At 35.8% G+C, this 24728-nt stretch overlaps 1 protein-coding gene and 1 long non-coding RNA gene across 2 annotated transcripts in view; one reads left to right on the top strand and one right to left on the bottom strand.

The window, feature by feature from the left end:
* ESR1 (estrogen receptor 1) overlaps positions 1-24728 on the bottom strand; it is a 163702-nt gene that overhangs the window by 36803 nt on the left and 102171 nt on the right. The window contains 2 exon segments of the mRNA XM_064413347.1: positions 9066-9401; positions 21636-21752. Of these exon segments, the coding sequence (XP_064269417.1) occupies positions 9066-9401; positions 21636-21752 (453 nt within the window).
* LOC135296689 (uncharacterized) overlaps positions 1-24728 on the top strand; it is a 43734-nt gene that overhangs the window by 15566 nt on the left and 3440 nt on the right. The gene's annotated exons all lie outside the window — the stretch shown is intronic.

Below are 24728 nucleotides of genomic sequence, written 5' to 3'. Positions count from 1 at the left end.
GAGTCTAAGCACAGTGATAAATATTTCATCTCTATCTCCCTGCTCCATACTGTGGCAGACAGAGACATTTCTTACGAGCAACAGAACTTTACATAAGGAACAGAAGGCAATAGTTCCTTATGGACACTTAGCTGAGCACAAACTCCTGGAGGAACAAGGCAATTGCAGATTTCTCATCTCCCATTCCACTGTGGGATATTCTTTATCTTGCTTACACTAGTTTAAATTCACAGCAGTCCATAACTAGCATGCAGACAAAACAACATACTCTTTCCACACATAGTTCATTTCCCGGAGAGATAATCAAAGAAAACAAATGAGCTGGTAACAGATGTGTCATATAATGCACCACTGCAGCAATACAGACAGGGTAAGAGCCCATCCAGAAGTCATCTGCAATAAATCTTTCCTAATTATTTCTGTGTAACTTAAAAACTCCTATATATCTAACATGAGATTTTAGGGGGTGACTCACTTGAACGGAAAACTAATACAAATGATATTAAAATAACCTCTAAACTGGAATTACAGCTGACTATGCTCAGAGATGTAGTACTAGAGAGAACCTAAAAGAATTAGGCTGAAGTTATTAAACATCAAGTAAAAAGGGTCAGTTTGTGTGAATTATGTGAACAAGAAACAATGGATATGTGCACATGCACATACATATCGCATCAGTGCTTTCCAACAATCGCATATTCTTTTTGTAAATTATTTTAAGAAATAAATAAATCAGGAGGGATCATTACTTACTGTTTACTTAGAGTAGAAATTAACGAGCGTTTCTTGGAAAGCTCCAGGGTTCAGCATAGCTGAAGACTCTAAGACAGATATGTTCATCCAAGAGTGTAAATTATTTATCAGCTAAAGAAAAATAGCAGGAAATGTTTTTATAAAAGGATCATATCTTTTAGAAATAACATATTACAGTTTAAGTATTTAATTTCCTAATGTTTTGGCTAAAAAAATACAAAGTTGATTACTGTGAATGTTCATTTTTGCCTTTCCATTTGCCAAGACCAATAGAATTTCATCTTCAAACACTTACTATCAGTTGAACTTGTATACCATTGAATGTCCAATGAACTCCAACATATTAGTTCTTGTTAAAAGAATTTTACTCCTTCTTACCTGTTTGGTGTCATTTTTCATCTGTCAATATATGTCAAACAGGTAAACAAGATTACTCGTACTTAGATAAATTTTGGTTACTAAAGATATTTCTTTGAGTCAGGTCATTGGGAAGCCCCAAAATTCAAATATTTGACATTCAAATATTTCTTACTCTGAAAAGGCCTGAATAAGGATCAGCCTTGCAATAGCACTGTGGGTTTTGATTTTAAAACCACTGTGTATAGATGGAACTATGACTCTATAATATGTGAAGTGACAATGTTACAAAAAATTTTGGCTATGCACTTGCATAGTGGCATAAGTAGTTGATGTACACCTCAGAATCTCTCCTTCTGGACAACAAAATAAAATCTGGAAAGCTACAGAATTAGCTTTAGGAATTTGCAGAGAAACTGGTAAGACTAAACAAAAAATATGAAATGTTGAAAGTTTATGTATGGAAAGTTTAGAAAACTCTCAAGGATATATTTCTGAGCTCAGTCGAAGGTTCTCTGGAGAAATACTCTAAATGGTTCTCTAAAGAAATGTTCTAAGTGGTTCCCTAACTACTTTTCCTGTTCTAAATGTGTTTCCCCTGACTGAGATTTTATGCAAATACAGTGATGCAGTTTGAACACATTCTTTTAATGCCTATGGCCAGGAAACTCCTGGGGAAAGAGTGGGACATAAACCTGGAACACTATGGCTTGGAAGATGAAATGGGAAAGAATTGTATGTAAATCACATCCCAAGGCTCTTTTTGTGTCAATAGGAGCAGACAACAACCAGACCCTTCCACTTGGAAGAGCACCAGAACAAATTACTGCCTTCAGCAGGAACCCTAGCAACAAGAACCCCAGTACTGAGCTGTTGAATTTACTGTTGGCTCATCTGAGTGATTCACAGCATCTTCTTCCTCTGGTCCTCTTGCCTTTGTTCTTTACTTTTTCTCACTGTTGGAGTCTCCTTGTTGCTGTTCAACTTGTTCTGATGTATTTCTCTCCACTCTATAACCCTAACTCTAGGGACTCCATAGAGTTTGAAAGCCATTGCATTAGGATATCTCTTAAATTTCCAATATCAGAGTTGTAATTCAGACCTTGATACCTTCTTTCTTCTGCTATGATTTTCTTCCAGTCTTCAGCTAGTGAAACCACTGTCTGTATTTTTGTTTTGTTTTGTTTTGTATTGCTTATATTCCTCTACAAGCACTTCTTCTGAATTGTTTCTTCTCAGCTTTTTCCTGTCTGACATAAGCTCCTGGTGCATATAACATCTCCCTGTCCTCTAGAATCAGCATCTCCACCCCATCTCTCAACACCAGGCCATTGTGGCACATTGTCTCGTCCTTTTCTCTCATTAGAAGCTCTGTACAGGAGGAAATAAACCTCATTCTGTTTTAAAGCACTACAAGACAATTCTAGAGATAACTGAAAAATGAACTTGTAAGTGAGGGGTTTTCTCATACAGCACCCAGAAGGTGGAGGAGGAGAAAGGAATACTTTGTTGGTTTTACAAATATAGACAAGAAAAACTGAAGATGCTTCACAGACTAAGAAAACACAGGGATGGAAAGCTTTAATTATGTATTCAGTGATTTTAATTCTGCCACTCTTCATAATCATTCTATTGAATAATATGTCTCAATCTGATGTTAAAATTCAAATGGTGTTTACTTTATTCCACTACAATGTTTGATACTTACAATTTCATGATAATTAATTGAAATTTCACAGACATTAAATTAGCAAAAGCAGCCATAAAGTAAGATCCAGATGCCTATTTTCATTTCTCTTTTGCTTACAGATTTTCTTCCTCTCTTTTTCATCTAAGAAGTGGGGGAGCAGAGAATATCACTTCAACAGATTAAAGAGATAAGCAAAGGTGTGGGTTTTTTCATGCAATTTTAGAAATCTCCACAGCAAGCCTGTTAGGCAAAGGAGAAGAGACTGTAAAATAGAAGTTTTGAAAGGGTTATTAAAAATTATTAAAATTGCAAGCCATTTCTTTTTTTTTTTAAATAAATGTAAATTATTGGCAGGAGAATCACTACACTTAGAAACTCTATAAAATTCCTACATCTAAAGAGTTATAAACACATACCACTCTCATCTAAGACATCTTTCCTTCCACTGCAAGCCCACTAATTTTTTTTTCAAGGTTTGGTGCCACTAAAGTGCAGTGTAAAATTGTGGCTATTGGCCTTTTTACACACTGTTCCTGATTTAACAGAGCAGTTTAGAAGGTCAAACAGGAAAACAATATCTTAAGAAAATAGCAACCTCTGTGGCTTTGAAATAAAGAAGAAAAAAAAAATTTAAAAAAAACCTCCAGTGCCAAAATGTTTATCTCCTCGGTTCATGAAGCCATAAAATAAGTACAGCACTGTGAATCATCTCAAAACTTCAAAGCCTGTATGCCCAGTGTACCATTTTAGGGCTATTAAGTTGTACAGCTACTGTACTTGTAGTAAATAGTTATACAAGATTGTAGCAGCACTGCCAAAGATTTCGCCCTTGCAAAAAAATTTCCTTAAAGCTACACTCTTTACCAGGAGCTCACTGCATAAACACGTAATGTCTCTTACCATCTCACGAGACTCTGCACCAAAAGTTTTTGGTTGATTACATTGAAAATGCCAGCTTGATTTAGAAAATACAGTACTCCACATAAGACATTAAACAAAATACACAGTAAGTGAGTAATGAAATACAATAAAGTTAATTCCTTTGACATAACAGCATTTCTGTAGAAAATTATTTTGCTCATTTTATTAAAGACTATTCTGAATGTGGTACTATATCTCCAAGATGCTATGTAAGTCAAGAACATAAGAAGGCATATCTTACAAGAATATGTGATTCAGAAATGAATATTCACCTACACTGATACCTTGCCTACATGTGATTTTTTAGTGATTTGTCCCAATTAAATGGTAAAAGGCTCAATTTACATGTAAAGTCTAGCCCACCACAAACTGTTTGCATCCACCTCATGTGCAGCTGCCAGCTACTCCAGCTGGCTGGGGCAGTCAAAAGGCACCCTCAGTATCTTATAGAGGCCACCTGGAAGGACTGCAGCCTAAATCCCCATTAGGCCACCTAAAGAGTAGATCCTGAATTTTTTGTTTTTGTTTTTGTCATAGGACACTGTACAAGATTTTTGTTCATTTAATCAGCAAACCCACTTTGTATTAGTGACAAAGGTTTAAAAAAAATTAAACAGGCTTTTATGTATTTGGCATACTATGAATTGCATTGTCATAGGGGAACTTGGTTCTGACTTCAGACAAAAATCATTATATATCTAGGTATTGAAGATAATTTTTGAGGTTATGCATAAGAAGCTGCCACAAGTTCTCTTTTCCCCAGAAACTGGTTAACACAACCAAGTTTGCAGAACCAATTTAAACAAATTTGAACTGATGCTGAATTAGTTGCAGTAAAGTTCTGACCTTCCCAATCAGGGCATGTCTGCAAGGTACTCATCTCATTTTGAAGACTTTCCTCAGCATTTCTTTATAATGGATCTCTGCCTACATTATTTTACACAATCTATCACAAATTACATTACTCCATTTTGTAGAATACTTTCACTTTTATCCAATACATCTAATTAGCTCTTTCTTCTTTCACACCCACCTATTTGTATAATCAGAAAGACTGCCTGACCAAAAACTATTCTTTAAAGCCTACACAGCAAAATAAACTCCAAAAATGTCCCTGAAAGTCTTTATATTTTTGTAAGCTGTATCTTCATTGCTTTTCTGCTCCGTTGATATAAATTTCTTCCTTCCTCAAAAAATGTAATCTTTTTGGATTTCAGTAAAGCTTCCAATACTTTCTCACAATATGCTTCTGGAAAAAATATCCAGGACAAAGCAGTTTTCATACTTTAGTTCAAAGATGAGTAATTACTTTTATCAATAGAAGTTATTTTCATTGATCAACATTCAAAAATAAAAATATGATTATGTTCTTAAAAAAAAAAAAAAGTATTCAGTCTTCACTAACCAATATAGTTTTGGGGTTGATGCATAGGCTATAAAGTATATGTGTGGGTGTGTTCAGGGGTTGTTAAAAGGAATTGTTTAAATTACCCTGTAACATCAAGCAGAGGGTGAGCACCTGGCTCACGAGTGAGGCACAAAGGGTTACAGTGAATGGGGCGATACACAGTTGGTGACCTGCCACATGTGGGGTTCCACAGGGCTCCATCCTCTGCCCTGTGCTCTTCTATATCTTCATAAATGACCTGGACACAGGACTGGAAGGGATACTGACCAAGTTCACAGCCGATTTAAAACGGGGAGGAGCTGTGGCTCCCTTGAGGGCAGGGAGGCCCTGTAGAGAGACCTCAAGAAATTAGAGGGCTGGGCAATCACCAGCCGTAAGAATTTTAACATAGGAAAGTGCTGAATTCTGCACCTGGCATGGGACAGCCCTGGATGTACAGACAGACTGGGGAGTGAGAGGCTGGAGAGTAGTGCCATGGAAAGGGCCCTGGGGGTCCTGGTCAATGGCAAGTTGAGCAGGAGTCAGCAGCGCCCTGGCAGCCAGGAGAGCCAAGCCTGTCCTGGGGACATCAGGCACAGCATGGCCAGCTGGGCAAGGGAGGGGATTGTCCCCTCTGCTCTGAGCTGGGGTGGGCTCACCTCCAGCGCTGGGGGCAGTTCTGGGTGCCACAACATAACAACATTAAACTACTAGAGAGCATGCAAAGGAGGGCCATGGGGATGGTGGAGGGCCAAGAGGAGAAGCTGTATGAGGAGCAGCTGAGGTCACTTGGTCTCTTCAGCCTGGGAAGAGGAGACTGAGTGGAGACCTCACTGCAGTCTGCAACTTCTTCGTGAGGCCAGAGGGGCAAATACTGATCTCTCTTTGTCTTGACAGGGCCCAAGCTAATGGCCTGAAATTATGTCAGGGGAGATTTAGGTTGGTATTAGAAAAAGGTTCTTCACCCAGAGGGTGATTGGGCAGTGGAACAGGTTGCCCAGGGAAGTGGTCACAGCACCAACCTGACAGAGTTCAACAAATATTTGGACAGTGCTCTCAGGAACATGGTGTGATTCCTGGGGATGGTGCTGACCAGGGCCAGGACTTGGACCCAATGGTCCTTGTGGGCCCTTTCCAACATGGCATATCCTGTGATTCTGTGATCACTATGAAATATTATTTCAACTCAGCCACTCATATAGACTTTACTCCTTGCTTGCCTACATCCTGCATGTAGGTAAATTAACTTGCATAATATTTCCAAGGCTTGAGAGGTGTGTGTAGGGGAAGCTGTTTCCTGCAACTGATTTTGTTCTATTTCTAAAAAGGACACTCACCTTTTAGGAAAAAAGGCTATTCTTACTCTTGATCATGAAGCTTGAAACCCTAGTAAATTAGCTGAAAAAAATAACTGAGTGGATTCCCACAATGCTGTTACACCAAATACTTTAAAAAGTTATTCAGTTCCCCTGTTCATGAATAACATATACAAAAATCCTCTCTAATTAAACTGTATATTTTAAATCCTAGTAATAATGGAGTAGACAATGGCAACATGCTGAGGGGGTGAAAATACTATTTAAATTGTCAGACACATTTCCATTAATGTATATGTATTCCCAATATATTCTGACAGAAGAAAACTTCGGCAAGCAAAGAACCAATCTTTAAAAGGTGATCAGTACTTCTAAAATTTAATATCAGCAACTAGGTACATACAACCTTTCCTAGAGACCAAGTAAGAGATTAAAAAATATATATTTAAGCATGTAGACCTAAATTTCATATTCTCAGAGGCCCCAGTTGTAGAGGAAGGTAAACAATTGGACCTGAATTCTTTTAAATCAACTTTCTAAAGCACTTTAATTTCTGCTTTTATTCATGCATACTGTTCTCCAAGCCACAACATCAAGAACCAGCTAGGTGTCCAGCACTTTCAGAGCCCCCAAACTCTTTTTTTTTCTCTGTCCTGCTTTAGGTATAAATGTTGTTTTCCTTTGGTATAACTGTTTGTATAGTGCATAATAGATCAAACTATGAATGGGAAATTGTTTTTGTTTTTTAATTCTAGCCAAAGTTCAACAGTTCTGTAGAAAACCTCACCTGCTGGAGTACTTCTTAATAGATATACATGATCAAGCCACTGGGCTTGGTTTCTCCTTAGGAGCTATTTTGACAATTAATGTAAATTTGAATCTATAATACATTGGATATACACAAACAGTTGATAACCTTACACATTTGATTTTCCAGTGTCAGATACTGTCTTAAAATCTGAAGTTTATATTTGGTAAACCAGGTAATTTTTGTATCCAGTTTTAATCATCTTGTAACAGGCAGTTCTAGAGATATTTCTGAATAAAAAACAGATCTTGGTTCTCTGACAATGTTACTTCATTTCTAAACACATTTCCATTAATACTCTCAAAATTAAAAGTCATGGAAACCAAATGTTTCCAGTTGGACAACATAATTAATTTAGATTGTAATATATTAATATTGAATTTAAATTAATTTATTTTAACAGAATCAGAGTAATTATATCTCTAAAAGTTCATAGAAAGGTAATTTGAATTTATCTGGTTTGATAGTGAACAGCTTTAACACTATGTACATAGGTTCATTTTTCAAAAGCATTTTTGTAATGGCATGATGCAAAACATACCTAAATTAACAGCAGAACTGCCCTTGACTTGAACAGACTGTAGATCAGGCTTCAACCACCGTGACTTTGTCAAGAATAAAATTCTCAAGTGATTTCTTATAAGATACGATGAGAAATGAAACACACACAGGTTCTCATTGATCATAGCTGGAGCCCACAAAGTGACATGTGAAAAGTGGCTGAAAGGGAACCCTTAAGGACTGGAAAAGACATGGTTATTGATTTACCGGGAACAGTCTTGCCAAGCTTAAATGAAGGAAAACAGAAAAATGGCATAACCTGGGTGTAATTCTTTTGAGATAATGCACTGTGTGAGTGAGAACTGTGTTAGTCGTCTCTCGCATCCCTTCCTGAAGCATCTACATAATTTTAATTAAATAAATGGCTACAGTAGAAAACTTAAAAGATCAGAACTCAACTCCAGTAAATTATGAAGTATAAATTGCCATGTATAAGAGTATTTTTACCAAGATAAAACTATGACAAGTGTAATAAATGTCTTACAATTTTTTTAATCTTAACATATGGAGAGTATTTATGTAGATTGAAACTTTGAAAGGTGATGAACTTTAACAACAAAACTACTCTCTCATCTCATTTATATTGATTAATTGAACTCCATGAATGAATATACAACATACACTCAAAAAAAAAGTTACATATTTCTCACAATTCTGTAATTCTTTTTGGGTAAAGAGGTAATCATGGTGCACTAAAAATAATTTCATACTAAAACTGTTATTTTGGATTTGTTTTTCAAACCCAAAATTCATGAAAAATATGTAATTCACAGTCAAAACTATAACCTGGCAACTAAATAAATCATAATAATACTTACAAACTTAGTAGTGATACTGAATTTATGGTTTGCATTACATATATGAGAGTAACCCTTTTCTAGGGAGACCAAAATACTTAACATAATTTGATTAGATCAAATTTACTGGATTTGACCAATAATCTCTTTCAACATTTAATTTTGCTGAGTTTTGTACGGAGTAAAAAAAAGTTGGTTTTTTTTCAAAAAAATCCAAAAATTGCCCAGCATCCTATAGAGTGGAGAAAACACCTTTTCTTGAATATAACTTTCCTCAAAAGTCACTTTTATTGCACTATAGCATTTTATTGGCCAATATAACACATTTGTTTAATGTTGTATTTGTTAATGTATTTATATTTAAATTAACAATTTGAGTTAAATAAGAATAGGTAGTCAGAAAATCAGTGTGTGGGGTTCTTTTTTGTTTGTGATCTACTGCTTTTATAGTTGACTAGGGCTTTTTTTTCCTTACCTGGAACTCTTTTTGCCCAGTTGATCATGTGCACCAATTCTCTGTCTGCAAGGTTGGTCAACAGGGTCATCATAGAGGCTTCATTGAATGGTCTGTTTGGGTCATATTCAGAATAAACTACGGGTGGCTCAGCTTCCAGCAAGGCACTGACCATCTGTTCTGCTGTCAGGGACAGGGCAGGGCTGTTCTTCTTGTTATGTTTAACCACCAGTGGACTTGTCCAAAGGGTGGGAGCTCGCAGCTCTGTTGAAGAAGCCTCCCCATTCCTGGAATCCTGCTCCTCTCTTTGGCGTTTTTGTTTCATCACTCGCCCACCTCTGCGGTCTTTCCGGATTCCTAAAGACACACAAGAATATCATTAACTCCTTCCCTTGAACTTAAGTGTTACGTACACTTGGCTTCAGTCAACAGCAGATGCTTTTGATACACCCAGGCAGCACTGAGTCTTGATGAAGACTTCTTCAGGAGTCTTACATCAGTAGTTAGACAGAAAAACTATTTTTTAAAATATAGCATCAGGAATAGTGCATCCCTTCCTAAAATTCAGATCAGTTGGGCTCACACAGAAATCTAGACTAGTGACACTGTACTGCTGCCTTAATCCCAGAAAAGGAAGTCAGTTATTGGGAACAGATAAATATTTTTTTATTGCCCACAACTTCAAAGTATGTCCCAACCTCTAGCAGACCATTAGTCTACAAATTAGCAATGATAAATTAATGATGTTGGCAGGTCAGATGGATCACAGAAGTAGCTCTCAAAAACTATCCAGAATATTTTGATTAAGGTCACCAATTATTTTAATTAAACGTCATCCTCTTACTGAGCCTGTCATCTTCATAATTATATAAAAAACACTCAAGAAGGTTCCCATTATAAGATGAGTTTATACAGCAATAAAGAACGCCATTTAAGTAGATAAACATAAGTACGAAAAGGAGAGATAATTATGACCTCAGATTCTAATGTGGGAGACCTACTGTCAAAAGGCTGAAATAAACCACAACAGAAACCGTTATTGTCATTGCTGCACATTTCTGCAATGTGCTTTGTACTTTATGACCCTGAATTTATGATATTATCAAGTCAGCCATACCAATTCAAACAGCATAAGACCTTTGCAGTGGAACAAAATTTCCGTTTGTGGAAAGGTTACAAGAAAAATACAATGATAAAACCCACGTGGACTCCAACCATAAAGGGAAGGTTAAGTCTGGATCTAAGTGGAGGAGTAACAGGCATTTTGAGACTCACTCAAAAACTTAAATCCATCATCAAGTGGAGACAAGGGAGGACAACCAAGTTGTAAGGAAAGCACACAAGGAATTGAGATATGAGAAGGCAGCTTATGATGCAGCTTCTGCTGTAGTTCTCATCCAATAGGTAAAAGCAGCCCTAGTCGCAGCTTGAAACGCAAAAGTATTTACAGGGAATAAAGATGTAAACCATTCAAGAAACAGGCAAGAGAAAACATTTGAAACAAAACCAAAACAAACCAAAAACACTTGCAAGCAATCAGTACAGGTCTTTCTAATGACTGGAGAAAGGGAAACACAACATTTGCTCACCTCTCTTAACACCACAAAATTTCAAACCTTTGGAATCCCAGTTTTTGTTGGCAGCATTTTCATCTCACATACAACATGCTTTCATATAAATGTTGGTCCTTTTCAGCCCCAAAGAAACAGGGAGAATTTTTAAATCTCTTTTCCTCTTTCTTGAACTATGAATTCAACACTGAATTAGTATTAGGAGATTAGGCATTTTATGTTTAATTCATTCAAAATCTAGTGGGCTTTGTGATTCTATTCCATTAATCTATTCAGATAAAGGGAGTTCAATAAATCTCCCATCACTCCTGCTACTTAACCTATCTGCATTCTCTCATTCACTAAACTAAATGTGCTGCTCCCATTTTTCATTCAGCAATACCAAACTTTCCTACCACTAAACAGTTTCTGTTAAGGAGAGGCAGGGAGATTCTTGCTATTCAGAAAAAACACAAGATCTATTCTGGCAAATTGCCATCATATTGTCACTGTTAACTTCCTTGCAATACTCAATAACAGGCATGCTCTTTCTGTCACAGATTTTTTGTTGTATCCTTTGTATCAGTTTAATGGTTTTGAATTAAATTTCCCTGTGAAACATGTATATATAATCACATGAGCAAGCCCACATGGTTCACAGAAGTTAAAGCATTTGTTAACTTTCTCACATTCCAAATTTTATAACTCCTCATCTAGAAATTTTTTTTCAAAGAGAAAGCATCCTTGGGGTCTGTGGTGTTCAACATACTCATAAATAGATAGGCTGACATAATTCATAAACAAGAAGCTGGGGTTAGAAAAATACTATAAAAACATCAGATAAGTTTAGAAAGTAAATAGAAGGCTAGAAATTACTAGGAAAGGAAGGGAGGACAGAACAACTTCATAAATCACAGAGTTTATTATCGTGAGGCACACTACAGTGAACACTGCATGCAGTTCTGTTCTTCCCAAATTAAAAGGAGACATAAAAATAAATGAAAAAGGCATAGGAGAAAAACAAGTAAGATGATTTGAAATGTGAAACAACTTTGATGTAAGAAATATCTAAATTGAATATATCTGCTTGGCTTGCAAGCCAGATACAAGAACAGAAAATCAGGAATAGCAAAAAGATGAATAAGGTACAAAACACTAAAGCTTCTCTTCTAATACAAGGTTTCAAATGAAAATACCCCATGCAAGGTTCAGGGCAGACAGGAAGATGTTCCCTTTCACACCATGGAGAAACAAAACTGACAATGTGAATGAATTAGAAGGTGGTATATTTAGAAAGCTGTAGGCCAAATGTGAGAGAAAAAAGAATCCATTAAAAGTTAGTAAATATAAGTAGGGCAACTTCAGCATTAAGTCTCCATCATATAGATTACTGGAAGATCAGAGTTTTTGTGCATTTGCTTTTACATAGTCCAGGCTTGCCTTGTTAATTAAAACATGGATGTGATGAGGATTTTACATAACAGAGGAAAGGTGGCAAATGTAAGCATATTTACCTGTTTACAAATAAACCAGATATTAAATAAGAACAACAGTTTTATTTTTAATTCACCTGAAAGCCTACCACTGACTTTTCTTCACCTTAGAACAAAAAAAGCAGTGCATTAAGCAAAGCTGAACATAAACAGTTTGAAGCAGATTCCTCCCACAAATTTGTTTTTGCATTTTTATTTCAGGATTTAAAAAAAAATCAATCAACCAACTGCAGCAATTTTACTACTGGATTTTGTAGAGACTAAGTCTGAAAAAAAAAAGGCAGTAAGAGTATGCATTCCTTCTACATCACGTGTTTTTATGATCACAGACAAAAATGTCTCTGAATCCTTATAAGTATCATATTTAGAGCTTACTACTAACTCTTTACCTAAGGCCTAGATGGACAAGCAACAAACTTATTCATTTTCTTGGACTAAACAGGAGTGAGTATTTCTCTGAAACATGCAAGTGCTCCCAAATCTCCTTCAACTTAATCAAATTTTATCTCTGTTAAAGAGAGATAATAGTGATGCACAGTCACTAATTCCAAAAAAGGCAACTCTATCAAAAAACAATTTTCTTGACAAAAGTGCAGTGATTGTATAAGGGTTTTTAAAATATATGAATGCATCCATTTAAATTCAACAATTCAGCAAATAAAGGAACCTTAATTGTCAAGTGTTATGAAAGACAACATTCTAGCAAAAATGGAAGTCCTATGCATCTTGTGAGAGCTCTAAAACAATTTCCATGTGAGTTTTAAAGCTGCAAGAGCCAAGATTTTCAAAGGCACTTCTATAAAGCTTCATATGTAAATTTAGTCAGACTTTTGGACATGGACACAGGTTTCAAAACTGCTAATTATACAATCAAATCATTAGAACCTGACCAGCAGTAAAATTGCATGTGACACTCCCATGGCAGGGGAGTTTGAATTAGATGATCTTTAACAACCTTTCAGCTCAAGATCCTATGAGTGTATGACTGTGAAAGAAATGTTAACCACAGGAAATACATCCCTAGTGTTTTCCCACATATCATTAAAACAAAACAAAAAATAAATTCCAGATTGTTAAAAAAAAATCCAAAATTAAAAATGCACTGAATGAGCATTGAATCTCAGCTATACAACAACCAGTTTTTTACTACCTATTGCTAATAAAAAAGCTCCACTATTATGCCTTCATATAAAATATTCGAGAATATTTAGAGGAAAAAAAGGAGGAGACCAATCAGAATCAAGTTTGCTTGACTGTGTGTGAACTACAGGCATTTTAGATTTGAAGATACATATATAATCTCCAATTTTATTCAAGTTAAATATATTCCCTGTGAACTGATTTGTATAATATTTTTCAATTTCTTTCTTGTTAGAAATTTGGTCAATCAACAACAGTTTGTAGCCACACTTTTTTTTTTTCTTTTTTTTTTTTTGCTAGTTTTTTTGGAGGAATTGTTTGTTTGTGGTTTTTGTTTAGTTTGGTTTGATTGTTTTTTCCTTTTTTAATTTTTTTTTAATTAAGAGGATAACAAAAAGGTGGAACTATGATTGGGTTTGGAAATGGTGTTGAGTAAATGGTTTACCAGCTAACTTCCCAGCCTGGAACAATCTTTGAACCTGAGGCTCTTTGTCCACACTTCTGCTCCTTGTCAGCAGGCCCCAGAGGAGAGACATTTGACACTTCTGTATACATGCACAGCCTTGTAGCATTAACAGCCTATAATTTTGTCAGTTTGTCAAAAGAGTGTTTCAAATGTGCTTGGAAGCACCCTCTCTTTCAAACAATGTTGTTGCTCTTCAGGACCAACCTACCTCATAGGCATCCCGTTAAAAATTACCAGAGAGGAAGAATCTCTGTTTTAGAGAGAATATTTAATGTTTTGTAAATCAAACCCTGCTTGACAATAAAAGAGAAAATGTATGTGCTAAGTGAAAGATATTATAAATAAGGTATCTGTCAGAGAGGCAGAGAGTCAATTGCCCCGCTGACGATCAGAGTGTTAAGGGAGAATGCACAGAACAGGCCATGGCAGAGCTGCCAGACAAATCCTTTACACCACTGCTTGCAAAGGAAGAAACCAGATTTTCCTAACATAAACCTACCTTTCTGAAACTGAAGTTGAGTTTGAAGAGCCCAGAAATTCAAAAGCCTCTCTTCAAATGTCCAGCTATGGGAAGGATTTACTAAATAGCTGGGAGAAGATCTCTGGGGCTGAGTACAGTCTCACTTTGATGTCATTGCTGCCATTAGCCAAAATAAGGGATTGAAAAAGTAAAATAGTGTTCAACAGTTCCCTGATGGACACAAACCTGAGTGTCTGAGCACAACAGGCTCTGGAGTCCAAAGGGCAGGTGCAAGTAAGGCAGCTGTCTGCTAGCAGCCTCTTATGGCATCCTCACTTTACAGGCTGGCCTCATTAGGCACACCTCTGCTGAATTCAACAGATTCATTGGAAAAAAAAACGGAATCCTACAGCTTCCTTTGAAACATAAGGTCACTGTAGCTGCTGAATATAAGCAGAAGTCAGTAATAAATTTCATTCTTCATAGATTTATAACAAAAAGAGATTGTTGAAGCTCTGATTGCAATGTACGTTCTAATATTGTAATGTATCTCAGCATGGTGGTCCTTCCAAGGTGATTTTAAAGACTTTTGAGAATTTTGGGAACTTTTCTGCTTGAATTTCTCTACATAAATACATTATTTGGTCACAGAAAATTAACACCACTTTCCAAATTCAAATTTTATAGCCTAATAAATCCTTCTTTTGAATATGATTCAGACAATCAGCCCCTTATTTCGTTCCCATTTCTCTTTTGGAAAATGAAACAGTGATGTAAATTGTGCTGAAAACCCAGGTGGGTTGACAATTATTTTAAATGAGAAACATTGTCTGAAATCATCTAAAAAGATTAATCAGAATTTAATGTCTAATCTCAAACAGACCTGCCCCAAGTGACAGTGCTTAACAGCCTGGTTTCTGACAGGGATATCTAGAGAGTATGATAAATAAGTAACAGATTTATGTTCAGTCTGTGCACCTGCATGTAACAGTCTTTTTGACTCCTGAGTGCTGTATGTCTATTTATGTGAGTTTTTAAAAAAAATATCTCTTATCCTTTTCCAAACTGGGGCTTATTTCTCCTTTATAATCAGGACCTCCTTCTGCTGGAGATAGAGGGAAAGAGAAGTTGCAGTTGGGGTTTAGATTCAGATATTCTGGTTTAACTCCTGGCTCTGCTACCAGTTTGCTCATTGACCAAGTCACACTACATATCTCAATGCCCCAGAACTCCTACTAACTAAAATGCAGATCATAAAACTGGTCTTTCATATAAAGTCTTAAAGATCTGGTGACAAAAAATAGCTGTTAACAAGAAGGCAAATGTCATTTGGGGTCTCTAATGACTATTCATAAGCACAGTTTGAGAACCAATGATCTATTAAATTAAAGATGAAGGTGCAAGGCATGATTCATCCTAATCTGTATTTTCGTATTCAATCTTTGGCAGTCACAGTCACAGCACATGTTTTAAAGAGCATCTCAGGACATGTAGAAGTGAAATAAGAGAAGTTCAATTAATCCATCATTCCAATTTCAGTGTTGACACTCCTGATAAATTCATACCAAGTTTTGGTTACAGTAAGTATGGCAAGTCCCCATTTCTAGACAAGATTTCCAATGAGCCTTTAGACATTTCAGGGATCACAATAAAGCCTTTTGAGGAACATTCTCTACCTTTACATCAACTATGATTTAGGAAAGCCGGTCATTTTAGGACAATGAATGCATTGGTATAAATCTCAAAGAAAATAAGAAATTTTAATTGGTACATATTAGAAATTAATTGAGTATTGGAGGTGTTTGGCCTGATACCCGGACTGAGTGCTAGAACTGAGCTGTAAAGGTCTAATCAAAAGAAAAACCAGAATCATACAATCACAGAATCATGGACTGGTTTGGGTTGGAGAGGACCTTAAAGATCATCCAGTTCCAAACTCCTTGCCATGGTCAAAGACACCTTTCATTAGAGCAGGTTGCTCAGAGCCCCATCCAAGCTCGCCTTGAACACTTCCAGGGATAAGGCAACGTTTCTGAGCAACCCGTTCCAGTGTCTCTCCACCACCTTCAGAGAAAAGAATTTTCTCATCCAACCTACCCTCTTCCAGTTTGAAGCCATAAGCCCTTGTCCTACCACTAAATTGTCTTATAAAAAGTCCCTCTTGAGCTCTCTTATAGCTCTAGTACTCTAGGAATTACTGAAATAATGAAAAAAGTATGCAAAAGGCCAAAAAGCCAACATAAACTAATATACAACTATAATCAGCTTTACAATCTCAAACAAGTGTTGAACAGTTAAACATTAAAAATTCTGCAGTATTAATTTATTTTTTTTTACATATCCAGTTATAGCATATAACTAAGCATAAGACAATTGGTCCCATTTTATCCCATTTCCACCTGGCTGCAAAAGGTCTTAACCATGTATAAATTCACTGCTGAATCTGCTTTGAGCAGGAAACTCAACAAAAGACTTACATTTCCTTCTAGCACAGATCATTTTATGAAGTGGAATGGGAAGAAAAATCATCTTTGGCAAAGGTGCTCGCAATAATGGTCTCTCTTTCTAATTTTGGGGGCAGAATACAGGAATATTTTACTTCATGACAATTTAATGGCAGTGATCCCCATTGTGTGTTGAAAGAGGAGAAAAAATACTTCACTAATAAATCTGATTTAATTTCCACCTTATTTTCCTAGTAAACTGCTGTAAACTCACAAAACTTTGTTCAAATGTGCACAAGTACATGCTTTTGGCCCAACAATTCCAACTTTAAAGAGTACATTTCCTCATGCATTTTTCAGACCCATCTACAGTTATTTGGCTAAGTACAGAACAGTAGGTCTAATAAGCATCATTGAGGTTCTCTTTGAACAAACCAGAATCATTTCACATCCACAATTCATTTCCTTTCATTCACTAATTTCTCTTTTTAATATAATAGTTCATTAAAAGATAAGTACATGAAAATGTAGAAGACCTTGAGACCATACAGTGGTTGCATCAGACATCAATTTACTTCTCCTTTTGAGAATGATTTTAATAACCCTTTAGCCTTTTTTCATGAATAAATATAGAATTCAGCAAGGAAGTATGGATCTCTCAATTTAAAGACAAAAATCAGCAAGGTCTCTCTCTGACAGAAAGAAAAATTTGTTTTTTCATTTTCCCTGTAAAAATTTATCTTAAACTTCAGCAAGACTGTTGCACTAAACCAGACTGGCTTAGAGAATAACCATTTCAAAAGAATGTAAGAGAAAAACTGAAGCCTAGAGACTTCAATATCTAGGAGTTAATGAAAGTGTCTACAGTCAAATGGCATGTGGTTTTAGCACCCTATTACAGCCAGTACCGAGTTTCACTCCCTGGGCTGTATCGCAGTAACTTCTGAAGGATTCTCAGGCAATTTGTGAGGGTAACACCGAAGGATACAGGCTTCAAATGTGCTGTAACACTCTAATTTCATTATCACAACACACAATACACAGAATCCTCTCTCTACAACCTGAGATTTCAGGCTGTTCAAAGACAGTAAATACCCCATGTCATATACAAGTCACCATCTGAATGTAGCACATGAGCACTCAAATCCTTGATGGCCACATTTCCTATGATTTGATGCTAGGAACCCATCAGCAACCGACAATTGAAAGGATCAGTTGTCAGGGTGGTTAAACATGGGCTATCAAACAAATAATGGATTCTTCTTTAGGTATCTGGCATTTAGCATTATGGCAATTTTTTGCCATAGACACAAATCCCACTAGGACCCTGTTGCTCTTATCCCACACAGCACTTAATGATGAATCTATCTTGTCACACATTGAAAGGAGGGGAAGAATGTAATCAGCAGCATGCTAATTACTAGAAACCTTCATTCACTTTGCACACTATAAAAATAATTATTAAACAATAACACAAGGTGCTTTTAGTTTAATAAAATTAGGGGTTTTGGGCCCAAGTCACCAGAAAGCATTCAAAACAATGGAGAAGCAGAAAACTATGTCTGTAGTAGAGCAGAAGTCATCTGCACCTTACATGTGGTTGGAACTTCAGGGCTGCAACTGCTGCAAAATCTCCATTTGAATGCTGGCACCCTGCATTATGTGAAAGTTGCAGTACACTTTCCCAAACCAGGACAGAAACAAGCTTCAAGAAGGCATCAGGAGATTATAAAAAAAACAAGGCTTCTCTTGCCTGCTACAGAACAGAAGTAAAAGGGATATGGCAAGAATCTTATTCGATGTGTCCACTTTATCCTCACGTACAAACATGGGTGCACAGACTAATTAATAACACGTAATTTTAAGGGTTTATTCAGAAAGAGAGAATGAAGCATTTAGACAAAATATAACAGCTTTAAATTATGCCTCAGGTGCCCGCAGCATCAGCAGAGATTCTTGCAGTCTAATTGTCTCTTGAAGCAGCACTGTATCAGATGCAGAAGAAAACACTTGCAAACACAAGAGGAGAGAGAAAAAATAACTCTTCAGTACCGAAAGAAGTTTTTAAAAGACCCAAGAACAGGGAAGAAAAAAAAAATCAATAAAATTTCTACAGGAACTCATAAGAGGAACTCATCAGTAAATGTTCCTACCACACAGTTCAAGGGCCACTTGAAGCCTGCATTTTTTTTCTGCATGAAGCCTCTAAAACATATTTCAGTTGTGTCCACTCTACTAAAAATAATATATATGAACATTTTCATTCTGCATTGTGACCTTCTGTGAAGAAAACTTCAGCAACCATATTCTATATCATATGTTTAGAATTAACCAGAGTCATTTAATCAAGATTTTGCCTACCTTCCACAATATTTACTGAAAGTCCTTATTTAATATCAGTTATTGCTCACATTACTTAAATAGCAGATAAAAGTCACAAGTTGGCAACTTTTAAAATTTATTGAGAAACCTCAGCTCATTTAGTGTAGAATAAAAACTGGGATTACATTTAGGGGAAAGAAAGATGACATTTGTTTTCTACTACATCTGAAAGCTGTATCATCATAAACAAATTGTGGAGACAGAGATAAAAGTGACATAAGACGCAAATGAATATTCAAGTGTTTGATAGAATTAATGCCTTAAAAAAAGGCAAATCCTTCAACATGAACATGAGGTGATTATTTAAATTGAAAGATCAAATTACAAGAACTAGGACTTATTGGAGAACACTATGAATCTTGAGCGAATCACAGAGCTACATTATTTTAGTATGTTGAAGAAAAGTTATATTATATCTATGAAAAGAGAAAATCTTTATAGCTCTCCTCAGGAAAAAAAAAAATAAAAATTAAAAAACATTTGCACATTATCACCTAAAAGTTAAGCCAGATGGCATAACAAGAATATTTATTTAACCTTTATCTTCATCTGAGAGAAATGTGACAACTATAAAGGTCTAGATTTAGAAGAGTTTAGAGTTTAGGTTTAAATTTAGAAGAATTTAGAAAGGTTTTTCTTCCCCACACATTCATGTGGCCAATAGGGGATTAATGACGACTCCAGAAAAACTTTAAAAGTACATTAACTTTACCTTCCTTGAAATCACCTGCAGGTATGACAGATTCATTACTTGTAACTGAGGGATCTCAAGATTTTTTCCCAAAAGCTCATAAAATAAATATTTTAAAACTCTTGCCTATGAACCAGTGATGAACATCATGCATTATTAGTAGCACTATAAGAGCGGATACAATTTATGCTGATCCTGATCTCCTTGTTTATAAACTGTGAGTTTCGTTTCTTAAAAGAAGAAAACAACAACAACAAAACAATAAACACTGAGAAACTAAACACAACAACACTGACTATTTTTGAACTGCCAGTTCCTGTAGTGACTATAAAAATCTTACAGCATTGTAAAAGAAAAGGAAAGGATAAAATCCAGAAGACTTTTCTCAGGTGAGAACCACTATATGAAATAATGATTTCAGAACATTTATATTTGAAAGAAAATTTGGACAGAATTGCAGTATTTCTTTTGGACTACTTTAATCTAAAAAGTGCTAGTTGAGAAATCTTTACAGTTTTTATGAGAGTAAAACAGTTACATATAGAATAGTCAAAAACCTATTAGAACCTACATCTTAGAGAAAAGAAAAACATAACACTGGTAGAGTGGATCATTAATTAAATACACATAAGTGTAATCGGTTATAAATGTGCCAAATGAAAAATGCAATGTCATCAACATAAAGCATATTACAAATCGTAGCTATGATCTGCCATGTGTACAAAGGTCAAAGCTAAATCTGCATGGCATATTCATGTATGGATTCTCTGGTTTTAGTGTGCTTTTCTCGAACCTCTATCTTTTCAGCGTCATACCTGTTTTATTAACTACATACCCTTTGAAAAGTTCTAGCCATGTAAACCAGGATGTTCAGATCAATACATAAAATCTCATGAAAAAAATCAACCATTGTCTTAACTTCTAGAGGCAAAAGCAGATTTTACATCTTCCTCCTGTTTGTATTCCAAAATTGAGATTGATAAAATCAGTCTCAGCTCTTTCCTAATACTTGAGTTGAGAAAAATGCAGATCCAATCTCAGCTGCAGCAACAACTGATCATTTTTTCTTTAGTCTTTCCCTTTTTCTCCTAAGATTCTCAGACTTGGCCCACCTTTGCTGGACTTATAAATTATTTGTTGAGGAAACAACAACTTGATGAGCTCCTCTTCTCTCTTGCACCAGACTTTCTGTGGCATAAGTAAGCCTTAGGTGTGCCAAAGAAAGGAAGAACCAGACTGTAATCTAACTAGCTCTTTACACACAAAAAACATGGGATCTAATCCCTTCTGCCCTGTACACTTACTAGTTTGCTAAGTTTTTCCATAGATATAGGTTTCCATACAGCTACTGATTACTCTTCATTGATAAAAGCAATGTGAAATTTTAGCAGGCCATCATTATTACAAATTTTCCAGGAAAGTGGCATTTACCACAGTTCTTATAAAATGAGTAAGCCTTTAATATTGTTGGGTTTAATTAATTCACATCTAAAGTACGTGTACAATACCGGAACAGAGAAATTAACTATCCCTTCCAGGATTCACAGAACAAAAATTACATATACAGAAGGTTATTTAACAAATATGGACTGATTTGAGACTACCAGTGCTCTTCGCACTGAACTGCAAAATGCTGCAAAATCTTGGGTTAAATTTCATTCATCAGGATCTGAAGCCTACCATGAGAGACCAAAAAAACACTGAGTTAAAAATAGTAACAGAGGAATTGTAATTCTATTGAAATCAATGGTCCCCTTATTTTTCATGCAAATTTGGGAAAGATAACATGATATTCCAGAGCTTTTCATTTTTTATTTAATAAAATAATTTTGATTTAATAGACTTCAACTCAGTAAAATCAGTAGCTCCCTCCTTTAGCTAGAAACCATATCAGCTGCCCAATGAAGTTAAAAGGCAGGAAGGCAGACAGCAATGCTGAAGATTTGATGATGGCTATGTACATACCCCCTTTCATCATTCCCACTTCGTAGCATTTCCTCAGCCTGCAGGCCTGGCAACTCTTCCTTCTGTTCTTGTCAATGGTGCACTGGTTAGTGGCAGGACACATGTAGTCATTGTGCCCTGTAAAACCACAGGGAAAGTAAGGACACAGTTATACAGAGACATAACAAAAATTGCTATAACATCTTGGGAAAAAAGTAGGGTTACCATCATAACCTCTTGTAAAAATGTTGATACAGATTTTGAAACTAACATCTCTATGCCAGACATTCATTGGAAAATTCTTTAAATTAGAACTTCTGTAGACTAATTAAAATAGTGAACAATTAAAGCAACCACAAAAGGGGATCTATTAATATGAACAAATGCCTTGACTGTCTTGCTCTCAGGCGGAGAAATACAACACCATCTGGTTTTGTGTGCCTGTGCTGATGTTTAACCAACAGACTGCACAAAATGAGGTTTACAAAATTAAAAAGGTCTACGCACAAAAGATTTTATCTATGACAGTCAGTTCCAGTAAAGAAACAAACAACAACATAGAACAGAAGTAAAAATACTGAAATAATTAATTGTACCTCAGGGATAAATCAGTCTCTAATTCCAGCTGCATGTCTACTGCTTTGTGCAAAAACTTTCTGACATGACAAATTCTAAAATTACCAAATGCTGAAACCAAGATTGTTACTGGTACCTTCTCCTTCAGAGCTCCTCTTCCCCATTTCTTACTCTCTTTAGCATTATTTGTTACTGCCAAAAACATATATTCTGATTTGTTCTTTAAAAAAGTGTTCTTACATCTGCTATGAAATTATTTGCCAGACATTGACAAAGGTTAGCAAGGATGAAAAACCCTCTTCAAAACTATCTCATTGGTGCTCTGTATTCATCTGAACATAACTAAGGTACAGCACACACATGCAAAAAATAAAAAAAAAAGTTACTGCAGAACTGTTTGTTCTTTATTTCAGGTCAAGGGATCAGCTTGAGGTAAAGTAGGGTGGAGGTTTCACAGAGGCCTTGGTCTCATCAAATCATCTATCCTTGACTACAAATTAGAAAATAGAGTAAAAATTACTATCAGATTACACCAGGAGCATCTGCTCTCTAATGCTGCATGAGTGGGATCTCATCAAAATAAGTAGCCAGCCTCTAAACTTGTTAATATGGAAACAGCTGACTATGCCCTGTCTCAAATAGATAAAACTATTATTTTTTAGATCTACTGGATAGAATAAAATAATACTGGAAAAGTTTCTATCCATATGTTTTGCTCCAGCACTGCAGTAAACAGGTACAGCTGAACCACCATCTCAACCCAGCATGAGAGAATGCTTTAATTTTCAGTTCCTCTGGAAGGATACAGACTGTTCTATATCTGATTCAAAACCTTTCACATGTAAGGAAATTTTTAAAAATCAAGTCAGAAAGAAAACAGTCTCAACCACATATGCAGTATCTACAGAGAAAAGGAGCAGAAAAAAAAAGCCATATTTTTAAGAAAATGCACTTATTTTGAATCACACTAAGCAGCAGTGAAAAAGTGTAGCACCTGACTTCAATCACCTGCCTTGTTTCACTAGGCAACCTTGGAAATATCATGAGATACAGATGAAAATTTTAATTATTTTTTCTAAAAACAAAGAAGTACTTTGAAACAATAGCTAATCTTCTTCTTGGTGAAGTAAAAGGTAAATTCACATGGTGAATGAGTGCAGGCTTTGAAATCAGCAAATAATTCAGAAAACCATTTAGATCTCTCTAAAATGAGCAGATAAATCCCACTTAGGTCAAAGCTGAAATCATGTTAACCACCTTTGCTAGATTGGCTGATTTTCATAGTGTTCAAAGGTTAAAAAAAAGTGACAGAAGTAACTGCATGCAAAAAACAAAAATCAAGTGTAATCAATACCATCAGGGCAGCCATTCTATTTTTGCTATGCTTATGTGGATGATAACCTTCTCCTTGTCTATGAATCTGTATTTAGTTGTGCAAACAGCAAGTGTTTGGAAATAAACACTTGTGTTGTAGAATAGTACATAAAATAACCCTATTTGTAATAGAGCTACAGTTCCTATATTCACATAATAATATCTTTCCTTTTAAATAGTTTTATCATTAATTTACCATTTAAATGTTAGCACAATTAGTCTGTTTTCATGCGCATGATCTGCACCTTAGACAATACACTGTTCACTCAAAGTGCTTGATTGACTTCACAGAATAAAGAATGCAAAATCTGGCTGCTAAAAACAGAAAGATCTGTGTGTGATGGGCATACTTCTTTAAATTGCAAGTATCATTGTTTAGTCTTTCAGATTTCCTGTAAATCTAAGCAAAATATAATGCATTTAATATTTATCATAATTTTTGGTTTATTTTAATCAACATGACTTCAATAGATGGGAAAACATGTAAACAACCAGAAGAAAATGTTTGATAATTTGAGAAAACGGTAAAAAAACATTATCAATTTAACCAGGAAAGAAGAAAGAAACAAAGGGAAGAAGGCAGGCAGGGACCTTTTCTGCTCCTCCACAATACTATCTGATTTCAAGTATTTAGATGCTGGAAGTGAAAAAATAAGTTTCTTTTGCAAGGCACAGACAGACTAGGGCAGTCCATCTTGGGGTAGCATGGAAGAGAAAAAGGCAGGAAAACACAATTAAGGAATAGATAATATGCAAAACCAAGTTTTACTTTAAAGTGAGATACTATAGAACTAAATAACCTTGATGTAGGTGAATTGTCTTTTAACCACACTACCTTTTATCTAATGCTTAAAGCTTATCTCTCGGCAAAGTTCATTCCAACCAATCTGACGTACTAGAAGGGATTTCTCACTGGTAGGAACTGTCACCATGAAAATGGTACATGTCAACAGGTTCCCAGTTGCCCTGCCATTTGTTTTCATGGTATCCAAAGCATGGTATGTGCTAGAAGAGAGGGTAATTAGGCTACTTGAGAGTTGGTATCACAGGAATCTCAAGAGGAAGAAATGCCCTCAATGATCACTGATGTTTGTAGAGGGAAGCATATGTCACTTGGGCTCTGTGATCTTACTGAGGCTTTTCAAAAATGAATGATCAGATAAC

This window comes from Passer domesticus, chromosome 3 (assembly GCF_036417665.1).
Source record: "Passer domesticus isolate bPasDom1 chromosome 3, bPasDom1.hap1, whole genome shotgun sequence".
Lineage (NCBI taxonomy): Eukaryota > Metazoa > Chordata > Aves > Passeriformes > Passeridae > Passer > Passer domesticus.
Note: the sequence above shows the minus strand (reverse complement) of the source record. Positions and strands in the feature narration are given on the sequence as shown.